This window comes from Tupaia chinensis, unplaced genomic scaffold (genome assembly GCF_000334495.1).
Source record: "Tupaia chinensis unplaced genomic scaffold, TupChi_1.0 Scaffold000161_1, whole genome shotgun sequence".
In the NCBI taxonomy this organism is placed as follows: Eukaryota; Metazoa; Chordata; class Mammalia; order Scandentia; family Tupaiidae; genus Tupaia; species Tupaia belangeri.
This window is the reverse complement of record NW_006159632.1, coordinates 3,303,002-3,329,729: the sequence shown is the minus strand read 5'-3', so window position 1 is coordinate 3,329,729 and position 26,728 is coordinate 3,303,002. Positions and strand designations below refer to the sequence as shown.

At 50.8% G+C, this 26,728-nt stretch overlaps 1 protein-coding gene across 1 annotated transcript in view; it reads right to left on the bottom strand.

The window, feature by feature from the left end:
* Window positions 1-26,728, bottom strand: part of PCNX2 (pecanex 2) — a 215,259-nt gene that overhangs the window by 128,195 nt on the left and 60,336 nt on the right. The window contains exons 17-21 of the mRNA XM_006146000.3: window positions 25,565-25,656; window positions 7,755-7,864; window positions 6,528-6,624; window positions 1,306-1,398; window positions 365-515 (exon numbers count right to left, since the gene is read on the bottom strand). Coding sequence (XP_006146062.1) covers window positions 365-515; window positions 1,306-1,398; window positions 6,528-6,624; window positions 7,755-7,864; window positions 25,565-25,656 — 543 coding nt within the window. The remainder of the gene's footprint in view (window positions 1-364; window positions 516-1,305; window positions 1,399-6,527; window positions 6,625-7,754; window positions 7,865-25,564; window positions 25,657-26,728) is intronic.

Sequence of the window (26,728 nt, the reverse complement as noted above, 5' to 3'; positions counted from 1 at the left end):
CCGCTTCCCCTTTGTCACCCGTTTACCAAACTTGCCGATGACACCTGGCAGATCCAGTACTCTCCGCTGAGTCAGCCTCCCACCCTCACAGACCGCAGTGCCTGCGCCTGCACAGCTGTAACTTCCGAGAGCCGGGAAGGCCCTGTGGGCTCAGCAGTGCCCTACGGAATCGGGAGCAGTCAGTCAGAACTGTGACCAGGGCCTGCCAGGCTGCAGGGACAGCCCTTTTGTTTACCGTGGGGTCACACACGTAACGTGCCCCTGGCACTCTGGGGCACAGTCCTGCCCTCACACAGCGTGCTCACTGCAGGTGGGAAGCAGGCTGCCACCCTCGCCCGTGTCTCAGGGCGGGTACGTCACTCACCTCGCACTTCCCGTTGCTGGTACTCCCTGTTTTTGAGGATGGGGTGTGAGATCCACATCCAGGGGTGATGTTTGCGGAGCTGAGGGAGCAAGTGGTGCGTGACGAAGCCCACAAGGCCTGCCAGGGCGAACAGCACGACACTGAGGAATGGCTGTGATGACAAAGGGCAAGAGCTTGTTACCCGGCCAGGGTGGGGCACGGCCGCCCGCCCACAGCAGGAGGTGCCACTCACCCGGCCTCCTTCACTCAAGGGACAGGCAGCGGCCCCGGGCTGGTTCTAGGCCCTTGGATATTCCTTCCCCTACCAGGACACTGAGTCTGCCCTGAGACCCACGGGGCTGGGAGGGCGAAGCGGCCAGAGGAGGGACAGACACCGAGAGCACTCTGCCCATCGGGACAGTCCCGAACTGTCTCACGACGAAAGGGGCGGAGTGACCAATAGCTAGTGGTCTCTTCCCAGTCACGGAGAGTCCACCACCTACGGTTTTCTCATACAAAGGCCGCCACTGTCTGTCAGGTCGTGGCCAGAACCCTCATCTGGAGCCCTCCCCTTCTGGCTGCCACTGCCCCAATGGTCCTGGCTGTGACCCAGCCTGCCCCGACACAGCAGCTGCTCCCCCTCTGCTCGTGGCAGTTGCCCTCAGCCTCTCAGCACCTCTGCCTGTCCCTGACTCCACAAGACGTGCTACTGCTTCTGCAGACAGTCTCTCCCCAGACGGGAGAGTGGAAGGTAAGACAATCGAGCCAGATCTGCGGTGTGGACAAAACCACACCTTGGACACCCTCTTCCCAGCACAGGGATGTGTCCCTCTGGCCTCTCTGCTGCCCCTTTGTTTCCTTACTTGGGCTCAACTGGCTTGTCAGTGCACTGGATGCCCAGCAGCTGTGTCACCACGGACAGTGAGGAGGCAGGACCAGGGCGAAGGGGAAGGGACACGTACGCGTAAGGCCAGGGACACGGTGCTGGCACTGACAGCGAAGGAGAGGACTGCAGCCACCGAGCAGGCGGTGAGGTCCGACTTCAAGCCGTCCTTCTGGAAAGAGCGAGCCAGGGTGAAGTGTGCTCCCCACGGTCACGCGGTTTCCCGCCGCCACGCCGGGAAACCGGGCAGACTGCACATCTGCACCTGAACGGTGCCGTTTGCCCCCCACAAGGCATAAACAAAAGTGAAAAGACAAACCAAAGACTGGGACAAATATTTACTAAACACGTAGCTAACGTGGGAATTCTACACATAATCTATAACGAATTCTACAACTCCACACTAAAATGTCAGCCCCTCCCCAGCCACACATGGGCAGAAATTCTGGACAGACGCTTCTCTGAAGAAGACACAGATGGTAATGACTGAGCCCCTTACTTCATGATGCAAACTCATCTTCAGTGGAGAGATCTGGTTTTCTCATCTAGACACTAGAACTTTATCAGCTACACTTATTTTTAAAATTGTTTCCCATCTGTGACTTGGTGTTTGAAGTCTCTTTTACGTATAATTTAAAATAATAAATCAAAGGTCATAATTATAATGAATTAGAGTTTTTTTAATTTAATTTTTTTTAAACTTTATTTACTTCTGTCATGAGGAAGAATACAGAGAACGGAGAGAGAGGGGGGTACCCTTGACAGGATCTCTCCATGCCACGGTCCCACCCTGGTCTTCTGGCCAGCCAGGGCTTGAGTGTGCCACCACGGCTCATCCAGAAATTGCTGGGGCCAGCAGGGTGTGTGGTGATTAAAGTGCTGGATTTCCACATGACTGACTAGGGTTCAAGTCCCAGACATGCACTCATATCCCTGGCTTGAAAATCATGCCAGGCACATGAGTGCATGCCCAAAATCTCAGGAGGAGAATGGAGAAGGGACCGCAGCATGGTCACCCCCCACCCCCTGGGGTGATTTCCACTTTCCTTCTCCAGTCTCTCACTGTCTCTCACTATCTCTCTCTTCCATGTCTCTTCCATGTGCCCTATGGAAAACCCCCACCCACCCCCCGAAAAGCCTTCCTACTCTAATATCATGAAAATATTTTCTCTAGTTTAGATTTCCAAGTTTTTTATTTATTTAGTTTTGTAATTCACCTGGGATTGACTTTTAAGTTCAGTATATCACAACATAGGAGTTGAATTTTACTTTGTTACGTATTAATAACTTGCTTTTAACATTGCATGCTTTCTCCTGTACGGTGCTAGAAGCATAAGCTCTGTTCTATTCCTTCACTAATTATGTCTTTAAAAAATAATTTTGGGAACTAGCAGTTAGCGTAATGGCTGTTGCTGGACTCCCACATAGTCGACGGCGGTTCGCGTCCTGGACCTGGTGGCTTAAAACTCACGCCGGGTGCGTGTGCGTGCATGCCCAAGATCCCAAGAGGAGAATGGAGGAGAAGGGATTGCGGCGTGACCATCCCCTCTGTGGGGGTGATTTCTCGCTTTCTGTCTCTCTCTGTCTGTCTGGCGAGCACACGTGCCCTATAGTGAAAACCTTTAAAAAAATAAAATAATAATTTTAAGAATTTGTTTAGAATATTTTTTAAGTTTTAGTTTGGTTTAGTTTAGTTTAGTTTTGCTGTGGGGCACATGTGCTCTCTGGAGAAAAGCAGAGAGAAAGAAAAGGGAAGAGAGGAATCACCCCCTAGGGAGATGGCCATGTGGCAATCCCTTCTCCTCCATTCTCCTCTAGAGGTTTCGGACACAAACACACATACATGCTCCCGGTGTGATTTTTAAGCCACAGGGTCCAAGACTCAAACCTTGAAGTTGACCATGTGGGATCTTAACCTCACACCTCTTGCTAGCCCATACATTTTTAATTTTTAATCAGCAGAGTTTTGTTATAATAATCTAGCCTGCTGTAAGACCAGAAATAGAAAAGTCCTATTGGGTGTTTCTCCCTCACCTGCCTTCCCCTCCTCCTCTCCCCTCCCCTCTCCATTCCTCTCCCCTCCTCCCCTCCCTTCGCCTCCTCCCCCTTCTTCCTCTCCCCTCCTCTCTCCTCCCCTCTCCTCCTCCTCTCTCCATTCTTCTCCTCTCCTCCCCTCCCCTTCCCTCCTTTCTCTCTGCCTACTCTCCCCATTTCGAAAATAACCAAATCTCTCCCTAATTTACATTGGTGTCTGATGAGGGATTAGCACATCTGATCTATTTCCCCTCCCACTTCTAAACCATCACATCGACACTAGACTTTGAATTCCTGATTCTCTTTAATCTCAAAAGTGATAAGCTCTTTTTCCTTATTCTTCCTTTTCAGGTTTTTAAAAATTACTATTAACTGCTGTTCTTATAAATGAATCTTAGCATCATTTCCCAAGGTTTTGAATATAATTCATTTGGAACTGTTGTGAACTATATTAAATCTGTAAATTTAGTAGGAAAAAAGGGGCATTTTATAAATCTCAGCCTTCCTAAGGCAAATCAGGTTAGGTCTGTTTATCACCACTTACTCAGATCTTCATTTACATTTTAATAGACTGCTGTCGCTTTCTGTATTTTGACACTTCTCATGTCACAAATTACCAATTTATATAGTTTATCGCTGTTGTGAGTTAGATCATGTTTTCATCCTATTTTCTAAGATTATTTCGAATGCATTGGAATGCTCTAGCTTGTCTAAATTTTCTCTGGTGGGATTTATGGATTCTCTTCTAATTGACTACTAAACTTTCTGACCATTCTCTGCTATATAGTAATGTAACTGACATTTCTCTCTCACTAGCTGGCACATCTAAAACAATATTAATAATATGAATGTCCCCATGTTAACGGCACGTCTAGCCATGATCAACCAAAGAATACAAGTGCACACAACTTCGCCTTCACATTTCATGTGGCATCTACGCTCCAGGCCTCAGAGGGCGACACAGAAAACCCCGGTCCTGCACCCACACCCGGCGGACCACGGTGTAGAAGGCCGCAGACACCTGATGCTGCAGCCCACGGTTTAGAAGAAGCTGCTTGAAATTTACACACAAAAATGAGGGGATTCTTATTTGAAATTTTTTTTTTTTTTGTCTCTAGGAACTGAGGAAAATGGATACAATGGAAGTTACAAATGTAAACTTGATTTTCTTTTAATTTTACCAGAGAGCCCATCTGTTTACCAGAGAGAAACAGAAAGGCAGGGTGGGGTGGGAGAAGGAGAAGGCTCCCCCATGGGGCATGGTCACACCACAATCCCTTCCCCGCCATTTCTTTCTCCTGTCGGGATAACTTCAGGAAACAAGGTGACAACATGACCCAGCTCACACACATACTGGTGTGCTTCTCAAGCCGCCGGGTCCAGGACTTGCTCCGCACGGTCAGGATGTGTGATCCAGCTGTCTAAACTGCCAGGCCATGCCGGCCCGATGGAAACACGATTAAGAGTGTCAAAATTATTCAGATAAGCGAGGCCAAACAGCAGAAGGCTGGCTGGCGAGGCGAAGCAGGCCGACCACTGGAGGGAGGCCGTGACTTGCTGACTACTGGGGCTGCATACTGCTCTCGCTCAGGTGGAGATAGAACAATGGGTCCTGGGGCACAGTCTGTGGTCCCCGGCACAGAATCACCTGGGGGACATCGTCAAAGTGTAGATACCCTGGGCAGGGAGACAGAGCGGGCAGGGGCTAGGATGTGGCAGGCTATGAGGCTCTCCGGGGGCTTCACATATGACCTACCGTTGAAGAGAGAGAGTGAAGGAAGTGAGAGGGCAGAGAGAGATGGGGAGAAACAAGGTTAGAGGCGACGAGGGGCAGACGCGGACCTGGGGCAGGGACAAGCTGGACCCATTCTCCCACTCAAGTGCTGGGGCTGGAGCAGAGGCCTGCCGGAGAAACGGCAGACGGCGCGTGAGCTCTGACGTCCTGCGTGCTCCACATGACACGGGCACTGCAGAGGCTCAGCCGAGTCAGGCACACCTGACCCGCCCACCTCGTGATGGCTGTGACACGGGGCAGCCACTGGCCGGTGTCCTGCTGTGACTGTTCATAATTCATGTGTTATTTCGCTGCAGTAATTAAGAATGTGGAAGAACATCTTCACTCATGAAATCAGGGGCTCTTTGGGAGGCAAATGTTTCTAAGATCTTCACTGGTGGGCTTTGGGTAGACTTCGGTCCACCCTGTGGGTTTGCAGAAACCCATCTGGACTGTCTGTCTCCCTGGCGTCTCCTGGTGCAGATGCGAGAGGCAGGTTGTGGAAGCTGTGGTGGAATGTCGCATTGTACTTGCGTTCTTAGTTGGCATCTCGTTGGCCCCAGCAGCTTCACCCAATGCCCCACTTTTAAATGTGTCACCCCCTTTAAGATTATGAGCCACAGCCTTACTTATATCAAGTGATTTGTCCTTCAATTCTCTTGTGGTGACAAAGAGTCCCAAGGTTGTAGCTTAAACTACAAGCGCACTTGGAGACACACAGCTGGGTGTGTTTCTTAAAGTATCAGGCTGGCCACGAGCCCTGTGCCCTGCCCTAGAGGACACTTTCCCTCATCTGGACAGAATGTGCCGAGCACCCCTAGATACTCAGATGCCAAGAGGATGAGGCCCTGTTCCGGTTGGAACACGGGCAGCCCACAGCTCGGAGTGCTTGTCCTCTCACTTATCACCCCTGAGAACAGGACAAGTGTGCGTCTGAGGTGTCGGGGGCTCTGCCTCAGTGCCCCAGTGCAGCAGCGAGCTCTGCCCTCCGAGGACACAGGGAGGTCACGTCTGTCAGGATGTGTGCAGCTGCCCGGGCCCTGTCCGGGAGCAGGGAGGGTTGCTACGTCACACCTCAGGCTCTCTTCCTTCTGCCCGTCTCCAGCAGGAGTGTGACTCCCTTCTCTGCCGCCCCAGCCATAAGTCTAGAACACGAGGGCCCCTGGCAAGGGTGCGGAGAATGCGAAGGTCTGGAGAGGGGCTCTGAGCCGGCGTGAGCCGAGGCGGGAAGGGGTAGCACAGGCATCTGCAGGCGCATCAGGACACGGGTCCGCTGAGTGCAGGTTTGCCTCTGTCTGTGCCAGCAATGGGCACTGATGGAAGTGTCTGTGCAAACGAGGACAATGGGACACGCCGGCCAGTGTGCCAACAGCCCTCGGCAGCCAGAGCACCAGGTGCGGGCCAAGACGCCGTCTAGCTGGAGCCCCACTGGGAGCCAGTGCTGCGGACAGGCAGTCCCACCCCTGCTGTGTTACGCGACGCAAATATCTCACCACCGAGTCTTTCATCTTCTTGGGCAGGGGGTCAGTAGCTGACTCTTCCAGGTTTTGATGTAAGAATTTAGGAACGAATCTGCATTGAACAAAGGACCTGAAAGTGGAAAACAATGGGGTTACTTTTAAAAATATGTGCCCAGGCCAGTGCTCGAGGTAAGCGACGGAGGCCTGCCACCCAGCGAGGATGTACGCTCTCTCCATGAACAAGTTCACAATAAGAAGAGGTGTGTGCTCCCGTGATCATGACGGGAATGGTCTTGGTTTTCAAATTCCATCCTAATGAAAGTGGCTGAGCCCTTGAGTGTGTCGGCACCCTGACTGTCAGCAGCAGGGGACCCTCTTGTCCTGCCAGCCCACCAAGGCTGCACCCTCACCAACCACAGAGCAGAAGCCCGCGTCATGCCAAGCATACTTTCGACACAATAATTGTGCAGGTTTAACTGTGCTCTTCCTCATCTTTTCCCCTGCCTACTGCACCGCACCGAACAGCCTGGCCTGGGTGTCTCTGGCCTCCAAGCAGTGACGTTCTCTTACACAGAAACCTTCTGTACGTCTGGATGGAGGACACGAGACACTGGTACCCGAAACTCACTTCGCTGTCACATGAAGGGTTTCAGTCCTCACAGCCATAGTTACCAAAGATGTAACGACAGATTAAAGGGAAGATTGGAATGCATGCTCTCAAGTGACTAAGGATAATATTAAATACATTTTAGAACTTAAGCACAAATTTCACTTTACACCTGGTAGGCACTGGTCATGCAGGAAGGGAAAGCAACAAAGACAAATGCCTTGGCTCTCAGAGGCCTGGCCGGTCCCCGCAGGGCGTCTGCCCCGAGTAAAGGAGCAAAGCTGCTGGCGGGTGGGGAGGGCACACGCTGGGGCTGCAGCTTCTCAGCCACGTACCCCCGGCCGGTCCCAGTGCTGGCCGGTGCGAGCAGCCGGGAGCAGCCGGGAGCAGCCTGCCATCCACCAGCACCACGTGCACTTCACTCTGAAAGCACAAGGGCGGAGGTGAAGTGCATGCCGGGAGTGCGCCCTGGTTTCCATCCATTTCTGCCTGGTCCTGCACCTCCCCCCGACCTGACACCATCCCTGTCCCCCGTTCCTGTCCCCCGAAAGGAGTGACCAGTGACCGGCTAGCTACACACAGGGACACAGACTGCAGGGATGAGCCCGGCTGCGGACGCCCGGCCTGCTGTGAAGGCAGGTGCAGCTACTCACAGGAGCACCGAGGGGTCGCTGCTCTGCCGGCTCAGGTGGTAGGACAGCGCCACCAGGAGGCCGCAGAAGGCGGAGAAGAGCGCCGGGATGTGCTGCGTGCTCCAGGGTTCCTGAGGAGAGACGCCACAGCCGGTCACCACGATGGCCGGAGAACAGCAGGGACTCCGCCTACCAAATGCTGGGGACGCCTGAGGCCCGGCTGCATGGAGGCGCTGCTCCTGTCACCACTCCTGCCTGTGGCCATGCGCTGGGCACACGGAAACCCCCCGTCCGCGCGTGAAGGGGAGGGGGTTCGCACTCACTGCGTGTTATGAAGCTGTATTTGACGGAACCTTGTCTGAAATCAAGTTTCAGTAAAATGTAACATTAAGCACGAGTCACCTCTTCAGGATGTAACAGCACGTTCCTGTCCTAAGAGCCGTGTCTCTGAGTGTGCATGTGTCCGTGGTTCAGGGGGTACAGGGGTGTGACAAGGGTGGGAGAGCAAATGACATGACACGTGGGCAAGACTAAAGGCGGCCCCTGAGGAAAGAAGAAAAGTTCGGCAGGAGAAGAACAGGCCACTTCAGGCTGAATTGGACAGAAAACGTGCAAGAGACGCGGGTGCCGGAAGCCAGCAGGGCAGCGCCGGGAAGCCGTGCGGGCATGGCGCCTGCAGTCCCACCGCCAGCTGCTCCCGGAGATGCAGGCGGCCTGGCGGGCGCCTGTGATGAGAACGACCCCAGAGCGCAGAGACCTCACCCAGCCCAGAGCCACCTCTGTGAGGACAGCTGCCCGCCCTGTCGGCATCCCCTGCAGCCAAGATCCCCTTTCCAGAAGCAGGAGCGGGGCACCCCCACTGGGAGCACGCCTGGGATCCGCTCACTCCTGGGTAACCCGCCATCTCTGGAGACCTGCTCTGTTACTTCAGGTTAGTGCCACCTGCAGGCTCCCTGCTGCCCTCGAACGCTCAACTTTAAAACGTCGCTCTTCCAAGCTGTTTATCCGAGAGGCTGAGTTGTTACTTGTGCCGGAGGTCCAACGCGCAGACGACTGAGTCATGTGTGCACTGCGTCACGTGTGCACTGCGTCACATGTGCTGACAGGATCCCCGTCCCTGACCGGCCATGCTGACCCTCCGTAGAGCGCGTGACTACCTTTGCACGCTCCGCTGTCCTAGAAATGAGCATGGACCTCTCTCCTCTGCACCCCCACCCCCTGCACGTGGAGGCCTGAGAGCAGCCCCCTCTGCCCTGCGGCCCGGACCCAGAACGCGGCTGGGAAGGGACAGCCCGGAAACCAGGCTGGCGGGGCTCCCCACGCCCTGCACGCAGCAGCCTCTGCCAGCGACAGCAGATCCAGGCCCGACGGCCGGGGACAGCACGGGTGTGTCACACACAGCTCTGGAGCCGTCCCAGAGGACGGGCAGGCGGAGTCCGAGCCTGGGGAGGCCCCTCCTGCTCCATCCACGGTGCCTTCTTGTGTCCTCACGGGAGCAGGGAGCTCCCGGGGCCTCTGTCCTAAGGCTCGGACTGCCAGGCGGTCACAGAGCAGGGCAGAGGCTGGCATGTGGGGCCCACACGCAGGGCCTTCTGGGAGGGAAGCCTTCCGTCACCATCAGCCCCCACTCCTGCTCTGCCCGCTGCCCTCCAGGGCTTCTGTTCTCTCTCTTCGCACTGGGCAGTTAGGACAGTAAACCCAGCGACTTTTCCAGAAGAGAAACCTGGTAACTTCTCTGCCGGCTCTGACTCCGCGCCCACCCGTGCTGGGTGTTCAGTCAGGGTTCCGGGGGCACAGGCTTTTCTCGCACACGGTCCAGGGAACCACAAAGGCCAGGAGACAAGCCGGAGACTCGGTATAGGACCACGACCACAGTTCTCGTCCCACAGAGCGGGGCGTGGCCGTGGCGTGGCCGTGGGCAGAAGCCGATTCTGGAAGTCGGTTCACTGTCTATGGCAATGATCGTCCTGGGGACAGTGGCACTTCTCAGAGACTCCTTCCGCCACGGTGGAAAAGTGCCGGGACCCCTCTGAGAGTTCCAGCCACCTGCACCCACACAGCAGCACGTCCAGGTCACTTTCATCATCAGGAGAGGACGGGCGCGGTGATGGACGGAGCCCGCGGAGGACGAGCAGTCTGGAACCGGCTTCCTCTGCCACATGCCGGCACCCGGCTCAGCGCTCTCCACCATCGGCGTCGCCATACTTAGGCCCCTCCACTCTCCCCCAAACCTAGGACACTAGGGCCTCCACACCAACAAGCACAGAGGAGCCGGGCCTTGCGTGGTATAGCACAACACAGAGACGCCCAGGCCCTGGCCCAGGCCACCACTTCACGCCCAGCCCCTCGAGGGCTTGCACTGGGACACTGGACAAACTCTCAGGCCTCGGTCCCCTCAGCGGGAGAAATCTAATAGCGCTCACTCGTAGAACGCTGCAGATGGGGTCTGAGGACGGAGTGTCATGCAGAGCAGCAGCGGGTTAAGTGCTCAGTGAACACCAGCTGGCCCCGCGTGCTTTACTAAGCTCGGGCAGGGGTGCAGACCAGCAGAGTCACATTCCTGACAGTACTGTGGTCATCGCCGCCGACCTGCCCATCGGGGCCCTCGCTGACCGTTTAATGACAATCCCGCTGGTCTGTCCTCTCCGCGCAGGTCAGAAATCTGTGCTGATCCGCCCCGACCACGGCAGGACGGGATCTCTTACCCACGTGTGCTCTTGTACCGGCACGACCCCCAGCGCTGGGGCAACTGGCACAGGAGTGAGCGTCAGTGTGGCCACGGGGTGGGGTGGCAGCCGAGGCTCCCTTCCACAACAGGCAGGCGGCTGATGCCAAAACTGCACTATGTTTCCGAGAGTACGGTGGGCGGGGGCCGGCACGTGTCCCAGCCTGGCCGCAGGTCGCCCACACTTCCAGGAGGAACCTGGCTCCCCACACTTGGACGGGTGCTCTGAGGTGCTCCTCTACACACGCCCTCCAGCTTCGTCTGTAACTTGGTGTCTTCAACAGACACAGACACGCAAAAGCACAGTGGGAGGCTGGGTTCTCACGGACACAGGCCAGGAGAGGCCACCGCATGCAGACACTAGTCACTCCTCGTGTTGGGCTTCAGAAACCAGGCCACATTCAAGAAAGATGATGCCGAGTTGGGAGAGAGCTTGGGGCCGAGCTAGTCTCCAAAGACTGCCCAAGCGAGATGGAAGAGTGCCGGAGGCGGCAAGACGGGGCAGGGGTCTGTGTGCCCGCCACCTTAAGTGTGAAGGCGGCTGCCTGAGTGACGTGTGTGGACCCCACGCGACCTTCCAGGCCGAGTACGGCATGCTCTGAGCCATTTCTGGAACTTAGATGCTCCGGCTTCACAGGCCGTGGTCACCAGTTGTCCACAAACTCGGTGGTGTCCGGACATGTGTCCAGGGCCTGCCATGTCGGGGCTCACAGGAACACATGAGGGACCAGTGGCCCAGAGTTCGAAGGGAAGGGCGCAGGGCGGCTTCACAGAGGGCCAAGCGCTGGCGGGGGTATAGATGGGGACAGGAGTGAGCCCGGAAGAGCACATTCCAAGTGCTGAAAGGCCCTGAGGTCACCGGCCACATAGACTCGCTCGAGCTCAAGCCTGGTGCGGCTACAGGACGGACATGACCGGGTGGCATCTGGATGGCAGGGCCAGAAAACACGCTCCAGGAATAGACGGAAGAGGGAGGCAGAGTTCAGCTTGGAGAAAACACAGCTAAGGCATTCACTGTATCTTTGTCGTCCCGTAAGTTTCTACGCTGTGAGAGAGGCCGCTGTCGCCACCAACTCTGAGGAGCAAACAGAGGGACCAGCGTCGACAGCAGCAGGTCGTGAGCGCAGCGGAAGACGCTCCTGACGCTGGGGTTAACCACTGCGCTGCGGGCTGGGAGACACCAGCGTGTCCTTTGGCCAGCTTCCTTCTAAACAGGGCAGGTCTCTACTGGCAGGGAATTACGATGTGAGCCTGCATGAAGGAGGAGGAAGGAAGGGAAGCTCGCGAGGTCTTTCTGCCGTTCCCACGACACAGGAGCTTGACCTGCCTCCACAGTCCACGCAGATACCCCCACATGCAGCCGAGACGCATCGGGTCTAGGAAGGAACTGCTCAGAACCATCGCAGAGACCGACGTTGGCGGGGAGGGAACCACAGAGAACCACTCCGCCCGACTCTGTGCCTTGCTCTCCTGGGGACCCTGACCACCCCGGCTGCTTGGCCCTAACCGCCCCTCAGGCTCCTCAGGCAGGTGCGTGCCACGCGGGGACAACCTGGAAAGGACGGCCCTGGGACTGAGGGGAACACGGGGCTTTACAGCCCAGGAGCAAAGGAGTCACTACCTCGAAGGAGTTGAGCTTGTCAAGTTAGATGCGGTCAGAAAAAAGCTGCATTTGGGGTTACTTTTAATTTTAAGCTCGCCAATCTCTTCTACAAGAGAGCCAGAGGGAGGAGACAGGGCAACAGGCATTCATGCCATGAGCCACCCTGGTCCCAGCCAGGCACACTCAGGGAGGACGCGAGCAGGACCTTCCCACATGGACCATGTATCTCCACTGCATTGTCACCTGTCCCTTATTTTAAATTTTGCTTAGAGACCAAGAAGGAAATTCTGACACCCGAGGAAGAAGAGATCGAGCAACCTGAAGAGGAAGTGGGGACGGAAGCAAGTGCAGGGTGCGTGGCCCCTGAGGGTCCGCTCGGCTCCGAGAGCTGCGTTTCCAGAGGAGCAGCGAGGAAGGGAGCACTACTGGCAGTCCTCGCCGCGTTTACAGATGTGCACTCACGTCTGCCACAGGTACAGGCACAGATCAGCCCTGAATTGAATTGGGATACATGCATGTATATATGTATATGTATGTATGTGTATATGTATGTGTATGTGTATATGTGTGTGTATATAGGTGTGTGCACATGTGTGTGCACGTAAATGTGTATGCATATATGTATGTGTGTATATGTATGATATAGGTGTGTGCACATGTGTGTGCACATATATGTGTATATGTATGTGTATGTGGATGTGTATGTGTGTGCATGTATTTATATGTATATGTATGTATATATGCATGTATGTGTGTATAGGCATGTGTGTATGTATGTGTGTATGTGTATGTTTGTGTGTATGTGTGTGCATGTATGTGTATGTGTATATATGTGTGTGTATATGTATATATATATCTACGCTCACACACGGACATCCCTATATATATATACGTAAACATTTTGGAAGATCGGATTTTGAACATTCTACCGTCCATGGATAATGACGCACACACGTGGCAGTTTGCTTTAAAATTAACACCTCTAACTGCTCTGAGACGTGTCTCTGGGGCCCCTAAATTGGGAATGGTAGGGATGGGTGAGTGCTGGCTTTGCAAACTCCCACAGGTTTTGAAATGTCTTTATGAGGTAGAGATGGAACCACCTAATGGTCCTGAGAGTCGTGGTAGAGCTCACGGACCTGTGGGGTTATTTGGATGAGAATACAGAGGGCAGCAGCTGCACGTAAAGGCTCACTCCAAAGAGGTTCACGAGAGCACCTGTTCTCTCAGACACTGTGGACCTCTCTCACGATGGGATTTACAGAACAGACCAGCGGGTTTGGTAATTAAGGGAACACCCCAAATCACATGTGGCTGTACTTTTCATGGCAGGTTTAAACTCTCTTTTTAAAGAAGAAGTGGATCTTTCTTTCTTAGAGGGCTTTATAAGATCTGGGTCTTAATTCCTCCTAAAGTAAGAACCAGCTCCTATCACTTTGCTCTGACACGAGTCCTGCGTCTAGGTCTACTTTTGACGTGAATCGCACCTCGAAGTAAAAGCACTCTGCCCATGAAGTTCCAGAAAGGCAGTAGAACAGAGTTGTTGCCTGGTCCTGGACCGTGCTCTGACGCTACTTCACACGTGGGCCCTGGGTTGTCATGTGGCCAGCAAGTGTGAGCAGGCCACAGACTTGCTGCCCCCAACTCCGTGCCCGATCACAGACAGCTCTCTTGCTCCACAGCTCTCACTGATGTTCCCTACAGACCGTGAACGCCCGGGGGGGTTCCCCAAAACCTAGCCCCAAGTCGAATTCCCAACCAGCCATCCGTGCATGTCCAGCTATCACACAGACGCTGGTGCTAACGCACAAGACAAGTCAGGGTTCACTGCTAAGAGCAGATTATTCTTTTTAAAAGAATGGTTTTACTTATTTATTATTATTACTATTATTATTATTTTCCAGTTTGATTAGAGAGAGACAGAGAGAGGGAAAGTGAGAAAGTAAGCCACTAGGTTGGGGACTTGAACCACAGTTGGCCACGTGGGAGTCCAGCACCTTTAACCACCATGCCAGCTGCCGGCCCCATGCTACAAGCAGATTCTTCTTATTCATGCTATTTTTCATTTTGTGAAAAACACCATTGGTTTATGACTCGAGACAACATGTCACATTTAGGGGTAGGTTCTGGAGAAAAATGCAATCGTTAACTGGAATGACAGGCCCCAGGGATCCCAGCCTACCTGTGTCTGCGTAGATACAGAGACGCGTGCGCGTACACACGCACATGCACACACACGTGTACTTTTTGGAAAACACTGACACTTGTCTTCCTTCCCATTGCCTTCTTCTAAGTGACCTGCAGTTATGAGGCCGAGTTTGCAGCACACCTTTCATGGGGCACACGGAACTGAGACTTGGATATTAGACGGGGCGCCCATAAACTGCCCTCCGCGACCTTGGGGGCTCACGTCGACCAGGAACAACCAACCGCGCATGTGCACCAACAGCGACAGGGACGCAGGTGCCCGGGTGCTGCCGATGCAGACGGCCACATCTGTTCTCAGAACACCTGCGAGGTGAGGCGGCTCACTGGACCAGGAGGGTGGCGGCTGTCGGGCATTGTTGGTATGGCGAGCCATCCACATTTTCACGAAGGCTGATTACTTAGAGAAAAAGCAAGAGGATGAAAGCCAACAGGGCAATACTGCCCACAAGATTCTGGAAGAAGTATCACCCCCTGCTGTTGTCGCGGGGCAAGGCGCTGCACCCCATCTCCACCAGGCTCACCACAGTGCCCTCTGCAGGCCGAGGGGCCCTTCCCCGTGTCTCCGCATCCGGCCTCGCTCCATCCAGGTCTGGCCGCGTGCTCTGCTCTGCTAAGGCCCGAGTCCACGGCTCACTCCACTCAGCCGCGGCCCGTTCTGAGCAGCTTCTGAGCTATCACTGCTCTGTTCTGTTTTTTTTCCCCCCATAAGTAGGTAACTGCCAAAGTCTCCCACCTAAGCCTGAGGACCAGGACAGCCCAGCATTAAGTGGACCTGAAGACCCACAATCACTTTCCGGAAGGCGGCCATGATGGGACATGCTGGCTGCTCTCTCGCTTCCTCCCCAGCTGCTCAGACAGGTAAGCACCTTGCAGTTCCCACTCCCTTGTGGCCAGAGGCGGCACGATTGTAGCCATAATGTAGGACCCGAAGCCAAGTGTAAGTAAGACTGAGCTAACAGGTTGTATCCTCCACTCTACGTCAACACAGCCAGCACGGCGTGCATCATCTCTGTAACCACCGAACGCCACGAGAGCCCGAGCCTCGCCCTGGGTGTGCGTGATCGTGTCAGTGTCAGTCCTGCTCACGGCTGCCACGGGAGGCAGGGGTCCACACTGGGACCGGGGATCCCTGTCAGCCGTTGCCCAGGTGGGCTGTGTTCGCCCCTGTGCTTCAGGTCCCTCATTACGGCACGGACATGCTAACAGCACCCTCCTCTACCACACGGGACATGAGAAAGGGCGAACGAGAAAACACTTGGGAACTTCATAAACTAAAGTACCGGAGAGCTACAGCTCCCTTCACCCCTGCATGCTGCCCAGTCTGCACAGGCCTCGCTACCCGCCAGACACAGTCGGGAGGACGGCGCAGAGGACAGGCGACTGGACAGAGGTCTGAGAGCCGGCATGTGTGATTTCAAGTCAATTTCCTCATCTTTTTCTAAACTTACTTCCTCATTTTCTCTTTTAAAGTATCTGGGTTTTTAAATCTAATTTATTCACGATAGAGCATGTGCATGCTTGAGACAGAGAGGGTCTTGTCAGGCCACCACGTCCCTTCCCTGGCCCTCTAGCCCTCAGGATCTCAGGACCTCAGGCAGGGACATGCTCCCTGTGCGTTTTCAGGCCAGCAGGGGCTAACCCTGGGGCTAACCCTGGGCCATCACACAGCTTCCAGCCCTGCAGTCAGTGTGCTCAGGACCTGGCCGCCTGCTCCTCAACTCACATAATCAAGTGAAGAGATCAGATGAGAAGATACCCAGGGTCTACTCCAGCACTAAAAGAAATTCTAGACCAAGAAGTGGATTTTCTATCTACTCTCAGATAAGTCCGGATGCAGGGAAAATGCCATTGTTTCAGGCTATGATAGAAGAGACGGAAACTCCCCCAGGCAGCTGTTAACGATGCTTGCGAAACACCAAATTACAACAGTGTGCTCCGACCTCTGGGGCCCCCGGCCGTCAATAAAACAGAATCTCTTTGTAAGGGGTAATGAAACAGGAATTGTGGTTTATGCGACATACAAAAAGCCCCGCTAATTAACCACTGAGCCATTTCCCCAGAGAGCGAATCCTCTGGCTGTTCTTGCACATCACTGCCAAATATTTAAGAAGATGAGGGAGTCTGTTTATGTATTACCTGCTACCATCTTGGCTAAGTTAAAAAGAATATGAAATTAAAAGAGGAATCACATTTTCTTTTCCTAATTAATATTCCAGAGGGCAAAACTAACTCACAGTTCAGAATCAGGGAAACAAAGCACCCCACGACCTATGCAGAGCGACCTCTCTCTGGCTAGCTGGCTGCCGTTCTGAAACTGTCCCAAGGGCCCCTGGATCCATCATGGTGTCACAGAGATGAAATGACAAATCAGCGCCAGCAAATGCGAGGAGCAAGCAGCAAGGGCGGGAGCAAAAGCGTCATTAGACCAGACAGAGCCACAGCTCTGGGCCTGCCGGAGTGGGCTGAAGACAGGCGAGCTTTCCTCCCTCCTAAGAATGCCCTTGCTGTGGCTGAGCGCATTCATTCCATTCACAGCATCTAACAGGTACTGTGTCTTCAAGTGGGGTCGACCTGAGGCCCTTAGGAAACTCAGACTTTCAGATGAGACGGGAGAAAAGCATTGGCACCAAAAGGTGCTTCAGAATATAGCCACAGCCTTAAGAGTCTAGGACGACAGAGGGTGCTTTTTTCTGCGAGGGACCTTGCTCTGCTCTGAGCAAGGGAGTTGGTGCCTCCCTGGAACAGAATGAACCTTCTCCAAGTGGCCCTGCTCCACCTGGCCAAAGCCTGTCCCCACCTCTAAACCAGAACGAACCCCAGGGCCCTGCCAGTGTTCATTCCCGGCAGAGGTGGCAGTGGGCTCTCAAAGCGCAGTCTATTACTCTGACCCAGCAGTTTCTTACACCCATAGCAGGCTGTCAAGAACAAAAGCAGAAATGAGCTCAAGTCTCAAACCAGGATGGAAAAGAGAGTCTAGCTCCTGGCCTGGGATCTGGCTGCTGGGTAAGACTGGCTGGGCTGCTGGGGACTCCGGCCAGCGGAAGTGCCGTGGCCAATGGCCATGGTCAATGTGCTGCACTGATATGAAGACGAGCCAGGCCCAGGAGGTGAGGGAGGGGCAGTGTCTGGCTTGACTCGGTAAGAACCCAAAACATCTGCCTTTTAAACACTAGATTTGCCAATAGTTTCCAAAACCCTGTAAGAATTGTTCAAGCAAAAGCCATGCAGCAGTGCAGGAGCATGGGGTAATATCCGAGCTGGCAGTTAGGCGTGCTCAGAATTTGCCGCGTGAGTAACTGGGTTTCCAGAGCAGATGACGTCCTCGGAAACATACCGAAGAGGTCTCACGAGTTAGGTTTCTTTTTTTTTCTGGAAAGAATCCCAGGGGCTAAAGCATAATCTGCCTTTCCTAGATGAAACCCTGTGGAGAGCAGCCAATCTGGAAACATGTGATTAAAACATGTGGCCTATAGACACGTGCAGAAACGCGCTTCCGTAAGCTACTCTAGCAGGGCTATTGAAGCCCATCTACATACAAAAGCAGTACGGCATGAACACGTTTCTCCGAGCGGGGAAGGCTGTGGGTGAGAAATCGACGTAATAACACACAGAGACACACAGGCATAGAAAAGCGAGGGTCGGGTGGGCACAGCTGCTCTGATGGAGACGTTGTGATTAGAACCAGTCTCAGGTTTATTTTTATAATGGGCAAAAAATGGGGGAAGGGGAAAATGGGATGCAGAAGGAATGGGGAAGAAGGAAGTGAAATGCAAAGAGAATGAGGGAGGAGAAATCGGAATGTAGAGCCAGTTGTTTCGGGATGTAAACTGTCTGAAGATGTGAAAGTGACTGGCACCATATAATTTTTCTGATCTTTTTTGGGGGGACAATTTGATAAACGCATGTGACTTTTATGATTTCATTAGGCTGTGTCAGGGCATTGGGGAACCACGAATCCTGGGTATGGCTTTAGCAGCTGCGTTAAAGGAAGTTATGCAACAGAAATCAAAGAGAAATTGTTTCAGTTGTGACAGGCCAGGACACATGGCCGTGACTGTCCAGACCCTAAACAATCAAGGGGATGCGACCAGAGAACCAAAAGGCCCGACGCCTGCACCCACGCAGGTCCCCGGAATACGTACTAACTGCCGGAGAGAGAGGCATTTTGCCAGTGAATGTAGATCCAAAACAGACATAGATGGAGGCCGCTAGGGCACCTGGGAAACGGGACACAGGGCCGGTCCTGACCCCGTCAAACAGTAGAGGCACTGTCGATGTTCTCTCAGGACACAGGACAGTCAGGTCAGTCAGAGGTGTATAGCAGGCCATGGACAATCAGAGACCTCCATCGGGCAACCCCAGGTAGCGCAAAACTGGATCTCAGCCCCTTGTTGGGCACCACTTTGTGGCAGCAGGACCAGCTCAGCATGAACATGTTTCCGAGTTTCCCAGGGAGCATCGCCTCTAAGCGACAGTCTGCTACAGGAACTGTTCTGTTTGCTGTTTTCCTCTGTTCCTGTGTTTAGACCTGAAGGACCTCCGAGAAGATGTGGTCTGGGGACCTGACCATTTCTGACAAAAGCTAGCACAATTCCTATTTACTTCCAGACAGGGGACACCAAGCCCAATGTCAGCACAAGCAAAGTGACAGAATACACGAGGTGGGTCAGGACAAGGGTGGTGAGGTGCAGTGGAGCCGGGAGTCCGGTGGCCAGGAGGCACTGCTCAGTGAGCAGGCTGTCCCCAGAGGGGACGGGAAGGCCAGCCCCACTGGGGTTTCCAGAGAGACTCTCACCTCCGTGTCGTCACATGGCCTAATTGCAAACCTGAGCTCTAAAATAGCGCTAACCACTCTATAGGCCAAGCGTAAAACAAGTCTGGGAACTTAGCGGAGACAACCCTAGGTTGTCAAAGACATACTTCCTAGGAAGATGAGACAATACCTGACAAACCAACACCCTTAAAATGAGGTATTTCTCTAAAGGGACCTCCTAAAGATGCTTTCTGCAACACATTTAAATCCAAAAACAAGTTTAGAAAATGTCAGAATTAAAGTCTCAACAAGATTTAAAAGTACATTAACACTTTAAAGCTGAACAAGCAATTTTAAAGGGTGGATAATATAAACACGAGACTTAGAGCTGCAGTTTAGTAGTGAACCACACACTGAACATGTAAAAAAACAAACACTTACAGCTATAAAATTAGGACCACACTAGTATTTGTCTTCATTATGCTGTGTAGAGTAAGTTACACAAAACACATAAAATGGGGGACCAGCAGTTGGCGTAATGGCTATGTTGCTGGACTCCCATGTAGTCAACCATGGTTCAAGTTCCGGACCCAGTGGTTTAAACTCACTCTGGGCACATGTGTGTGCATACCCAAGATCCCGAGAGGAGAATGGAGGAGAAGGGATTATGGCGGGGCCATCCCCCTGGGGGGTGATTTCTCACTTTCTGTCTCTCTGTCTCTCCCTGTCTTTTTCTGGCAAGCAAAAACCTCTCTAAAGAAATACATGAAATGACTCATACAAGATAAAGAAGTTCTGGAAACCCACCATGCAGTATCAAACCTACAGATAGCAATAAAGTCTCATGTTAGGTGTTCTTACCACAGTGTTATCATATTATCACACACACGCATGATATTTATATACTTTTTAATTAATTAATTAATTTATTTATTTTGGGGAGGTTTTTTGCTATAGGGCGTATGTACTTGCCAGAAAGACAGAGAGAGACAGACAGAAAGCGAGAAATCAACCCCTGGAGGGATGGCCACACCACAATCCCTTCTCCTCTATTATCCTCTTGGAATCTTGAGCACACATGCACATGCGCCCAGTGTGAGTTTAAGCCAGTGGGTCCGGGATTCAAATCGCGGTCAACTACATGGGAGTCCAGCGACAAAATCGCGGTCAACTACATGGGAGTCTAGCGACATAGCCATTACACCAACAGCTGTTCCCGATATTTATATATATATATGGTAAAAAAAAACACATAAGTACACATCATATACATAATAATTAGCATAGTTCCTAGTACATAACAACTTCTCAAAAAATTGAGGTTTTCTTGTTATTACTGAAGTGGGGAACCTAGTCTGAGAACTATCCCAGAACATAGAGAACAAATGTAAAGAGAGGAAAACCAAAACAACAACAACAATAATAATAATAAATGAGAGACATGAAAAACAAATGAAAATTAGAATCTGTAAAATATTTAAGACGGATCATGTAAATTGAGTCAACAATAGGATTAATCAGAAATCAACAAGGGGAACCTTCTCCTGTTTGTAAAGAGTCTTCAATATAAAAAGTGAAAATACATAAAGTATTTCAAGAAACTTAAGGAAAGAAAGGCAGGCCCGGTCACAGTATTCCTTCTGGAACTTCACATAAGAAAGAATTCTATGAGAATCCGGAGAAAAACTCAAGGTGGTCTCATTCTTTTCCTCCTCAGAACTACACACTGACAAGTGGTACCTCCAATTCAGATGGGGAAATCCACAAGAGTAGTGTTCACACCCTGATAATGGGAACAACCCAGATAATTTATTTACAAATCTCAATTTAAGAATAACTGTGACTAAGGGGCCGGCAGGTGGTAAGGCAGTGAAGACAATGTAATCCCCATGACTGACCCAGCCTCCAGCCCCCATCTGGCAGCTTGACAACTATGCCGTGTGCCTGTGCGTGCATGCCCAAAACCCCAAGAGGAGGAGGGATTGCATCATGGCCATCGCCCTGGGGGTAATTTCTCACTCGCCTCTCTCTGTCTCTCTCTGGCAAGCACACAAACCCTATGGTCAAAACCTAAGGAAAGAAAAAGAATAATTGTAGCAAATACGTTGAAGGATTTAGTGAAAAAGATGGTCACTCTGCATCTGCAGCTGGATAATTTGAAAAGAGAAATGAACACTATAGCAGGAGTCAGATGAAAACCCTAGGTGCACGCACGCATGTGACACGAAAGGTAAGAAACTCCTTTGGCAAACTTCTCAAACGTCTCAGTAAAGTAGTCTCGGCAGAGAAGAGAACTGGTGAGCTTCACGTAGATCAGTAATACTCAAACTAAAACACGAAGAGAAGACAAGGGGGAAGGAGAGCACACGAAGGGGTGGGACAGTATTAACTCACTCAGTAGATGATAGTTGGAGGTCCGAGGGACAAGGAGAATGGGAGAGGGAAGGAGAAATGTGGAGTGTCAATGGCCAAGGGTTCCGAAATAGCAGCAACAGGAAGGGACAGGGACATCAGAGCAGCTCAGAGAGACCTCAGGTCAAAGAAACACCAAGGAGTCGCATCACACACCACAGTCAAACTGCCTAAGGACACCGACCAAAAGGACTCTCAAACAGAAAAGAAGCGTTATTATGGAGAAAGAAATATTGGAATAACAGCAGATTTTGGTCAGAAACTACACAAGTCACAAAAACAAAAAGGAAAAAAAACTATTAGTGAAGACTGTTTGCAACAAGAGCTACAGACTTCACAATGAGTAGGTCTGCTCAAGACATTACAAGGAAGTTATTCAGATAGAAGAAATATACCAAATGGGAACATGGATGTACACAAAAAATGTACGTTGGTAGAAACTTTTAAAATTAGCGGTTCAAGTCCCTGACTGGTGGCTTAAACTCATGCCAGGCGCATGTACATGCATGCCCAAGATCCCGAGAGGAAAATGGAGGAGAAGGGATTGCGGCGTAGCCATCCCCCCTGGGGAGATGATGTCTCGCTTTTTCTCTTGTCTCTCTTTTTCTTCCGGGGGAACACCGTGCCTTACAGCAAAAACCTCCCCAAAAAAAAAAAAAAGGTTAAAAAAATTAAGGTAAAAGAAACATAGTTTATCCTTCTTTTTGAATATCTTTTCAAAATAATTGATAGACAAGACTATAAAAGAATGTATGCTTTATCTTAAGAACCCAGGGCATAAAAAGAGAAAATATATTGAAGGTAAGCATGCAGATAAAAAGAGGAAGATAAAAGTAGAAATTAACAAAAATGAAAAAAGCAATAAAGCCAAATATGACTATGTAAGACATTCAATAGAACTAGTAAGTGTCTAGTCAGAGGAGAAGATGTGAAAAGCACAGGTATTAGATATGAAAGAGCTCACCTCACAACGAAGTCATAAACATGGGAGTATAATAAAGAATATTACTCAGTTTATGCCAATACATTTGAAAAATAGATAAAGTAGACAAATTCTTTAAAGAACACAACTATTTTAATTTAAAAAACGAGGTTGTCAGGAAAGTACTTTTCTATGTTTTTAATGCAAAAATGTGTCGAGACTCCTGATGACCCTACAGATAACCTGAGCTCTATGATGATTAAACTCAGTTAAAAACCTCCTCACGGAGAAAACGCCAAGCTCCGACAGTTTCATTTATTAATTGTACCAAAAATTTCTGATATAATACCAATTCAAACAAACTCTTTCAGGATATAAGAGAAAAATAAAACACTTGCCAATTCATATTATGAGGCCATGACTCTGACTCCAAACCATTACTAGGAAAGGAAAAAAACTAGAGAAGTAGAAACTTCATAGTCACAGACATAAAACTTCTCAACAAAATATTGGTAGACAAAATTGAGCAATAGATGACATAGTTTATGTATCATGACCAAGTGGGCCTTGCTCTTCAAAGGCACTGTTGGTTCAACATTCAATATTCAACTCATATAATTCTTCTACCCATAGACTATCTTCTCAATAGATACAGAAAACACATTTGGCAAAAATTTAACAGCATTGACAATTAAAAAAAAAAAAAAACAAAACAACCTCAGCAAACTAGGAATTTAAGGAAAATTACTCCAATAAAAGGCATTTAGAAAAACCTCACAGTTAACATAAAACTTGGTGGTCAAAGACATTTTCCTAAGACTAAGACACAAAGAAAGGGAACAACATGCCAGATTTGTGGATCAAAAATTTATCTGTAAATTCCATATAATCCCAATTTCTGCAAGATCAAGAAGAACTGGCAAACACATGCTGAATTTATATTAAAACAAATGTTACCTGCAGAGCTAAAGCAGTTTTAAGAAATGAATAAAGTTGGAAGATACAGGATCTCATTTAAAGGCTTATGATTAACAAAAGCAATCGAAACAATGTGTTGGTGGCACAAAGACAGGCGTGTGGAATCGTGGGACACGCAGGTGGTTCCAAGACAGGCCCACGCGTATCTGGACTTCTGGACAATCGACTTTGGACACAGGTAGATCAAGGAAGAAAGATCAGTTTTGCAAAAAGGTGCTGGTAGTTCTCAACTTTCACCTCCTGTCAAACAAATCAATTCAAAATAGATCAGAGATCCAAACTGCAGCTTAACCTGCAGTTCCCAGTTTTAGACCTGAAACGATAGTTGCAACTGCTGCAACTATAAACGCCTCGGAAAAAATTATCTGTGGCCCTGGGCTAGATACATGTTTTATCGATAGGACATAAAAAATACAAACCATAAAATAAATAGTGCCTAAATTAGGCATCATTATAATTAAAAACTTGTGTTTTTTTAAAATTGTAATGACATAAAAAGACAAGCCACAGCCTAAAAGAATGAAATACGTATAATATATATCTAATAAAAGATTTGTATCTAGAATATGTAAAGAACCCTTATGTTTCAAAATGAGAAGGCATACAACACAATTTTTATATTGGCAAAATATCTGAGCAGATTTTCACCAGTGAAGACACAGAAATGTCAAGTAAGCATATGAGCAGATGCTCAACACTAAACGTTATTAGAGAAATGCAAACGAAAACCGGGACCAGCAGAGGCATAACGGTTACGCCCCTGGACTCCCATGTAGTCCACCGCAATTTGAGTCCTGTACCCAGAGGCTTCAAACTCAAGCTGGGTGTATGTGCATATGTGCCCAGAATCCTGAGAGGAGAATGGAGAAGGGATGGGTGTATGGGACTTCTCACTTTCCGTCTCTCTGTCTCTCTCTTGTCTCTCTGGCAAGTACATGTACCCTATAGCAAAAACCTCTCATAAATGAAACAAAACAAAACAAAACAAAATCCCACAATGAGGTAGTAGTGCATACTAGAATGGCTATTTTAAAACTGACGATGCTAAGCATTGCCCGAAATTTGAAACTCTTAGGAATCGCAAAGATTATGGACAGTGTCAGGGCATAAACATGGTACATTTTAGACAACAGTTTGGCAGCTTCATTTTCAAAAATTTTATTCGTTATTATTATGATTTTTAATTTTGCTATAGGACATGTGTGCTCACCAGAGCGAGAGAGAGAAAGGGAGAGAGAAAGTAAGAAAGCAAGCCACTAGGTCCAGGACTTGAACTGCAGTCAGTCACGTGGGAGTGCAGGTCTTAACCACTACGCCACCACCTGGCCATTTGGTCTAGCAATCTCACTTTCAGGTATTTACTCAAGATAAATATGTGTAGAGGGGATAGCAGTGAAGTTGGAAGAAAGTCAAATGCTTCCGTTTCACTGTGTGCTGGTGCCTGGGTCAGATACACTTGTCAGAACACCTTTCGCAGCACACTTACACTCTTACTACACACACACAGTGTGCCTCAACAGGCTTCATTCCAAAAGAGGAAGGAAGGAAACCAGGTCAGCGGTGGCAGAGGTTGGGGATGGATGGAGACTGACTACAGATGGCTGGAGGACATTTTTCAAGTGGGTAGAAATGCAACGTAACTTGATTTGGGGGTTATTCCCATGACTGTACGTGTTTTTCAAATTTTGCTAAATTAGATTTTTTAAAGTTGAATTTTAAACTCAACTTTCAAAAATGAATGAATACATAATAAATAAGCAAACAAGAACTGGAACATAACAGATACATATTTTAAGTTTCCCGCAAGGGGAAGATTGCTATCCTCAACTTTTATAGGCAGCCATTTACCATAGGCAGTAGAAAGACACTCTTGGAAGAACAAGGACTCAAAAAGTCATCACCCAGAGCACTTTCCTGAGTGCTGGGGCTCCTGTGACGGAGTGAAGGGTAAATGTCCAAGAAAATCTGCCAGACATGGAGCAGGGGTGTGTGCTGGCTGGTGCCATGGTGTGGACGTGCTGATGAACACTACTCGCACACACCCAGCACACCTCGCACGCCAGGTCCCTGGCTTCTAACACCACTGAGGCCTCCCCCCCAGGCCCTGTCTCTCCCCAGTCTGCTCAGATCCGTTTATTTTGCAACTCGAGAAAAACTGCTTTCGTAAGAAAATCTCAGTAGGTTGACGTGATGGACACGCGGCAGCAGTGGGCCCACGGCGCGCTCCTACCTTCACGGCGCTGAAGCAGAAAGCGTGGAGCAGGGCAGCCGCTGAGACGCTCCGGGCCACGCCGTAAACGGCCGAAGTGATCCCAGCAACGGCTGCAACACAAGCAGACGTCAACAGCCCTCTAGACAGCCATTCTCAGAGCAGTAAACGGAAGAAAGCCAAGAGGAGGTTGTGGCTTCGACAAGACGCGCCCACCAAAGGGGCAGAATAAATCAGTGGGACCGGGAGAGAGCAGTGGACGGCCATTAGTGCAAGAGAGGGACGTGCATGGAGCGGGCCTGTGGCAACACCCTGTGCAGCCTGCTGATGAGCCGCAAGAGCCTCGGTGTGGGCGATCGGGCTCACCTGGAAGCCACGGGCCAAGGGCAAGAGGGGGGTTGGCAATTTCAACAGAAGGGGAGGGAGGGGAGGGAGGGGAGCAAGCGTTCCCGTGTGTACGAGCGTCCCCGTGTGTACGTGCACACAGTGTGGTGGCAGTAGTAATTGCCTTAGGTCCATAATTTCTCGTGCCCCTCCCAGCAGCCCTGCGAGGTCGGTCTTACTCCCGTCTACAGGAGGGGGCTGAAGACTTAAGGCACGGCTGTCTGCAGCACGGTGGGAGGGGAGGTTCTCTCCACCTGGGCCTGAAGCTGAAGCAGCGCATTAGAGAGGATGGCATGCCGGGGTGGGGACGCAGGGCCGCTGTCCACAGAGTGCACTAAGTCACACTCCCCAGAGCTGTGTGTGTGTGCAGACCCAGGCTCACACACTTCCATCCACTCTCATGCTCACACACTCGTAATGTCACACTCCCCAGAGGTGCACGTGTGTGCAGACCCAGGCTCACACACTTCCATCCACTCTCATGCTCACACACTCGTAATGTCACACTCCCCAGAGGTGCACGTGTGTGCAGACCCAGGCTCACACACTTCCATCCACTCTCATGCTCACACACTCGTAATGTCACACTCCCCAGAGGTGCACGTGTGTGCAGACCCAGGCTCACACACTTCCATCCACTCTCATGCTCACACACTCGTAATGTCACACTCCCCAGAGCTGCGTGTGTGTGCAGACCCAGGCTCAGACACTTACATCCACTCTCGTGCTCATGCACACTCGTAATGTCACACTCCCCAGAGCTGTGTGTGTGTGCAGACCCAGGCTCACCCACTTACATCC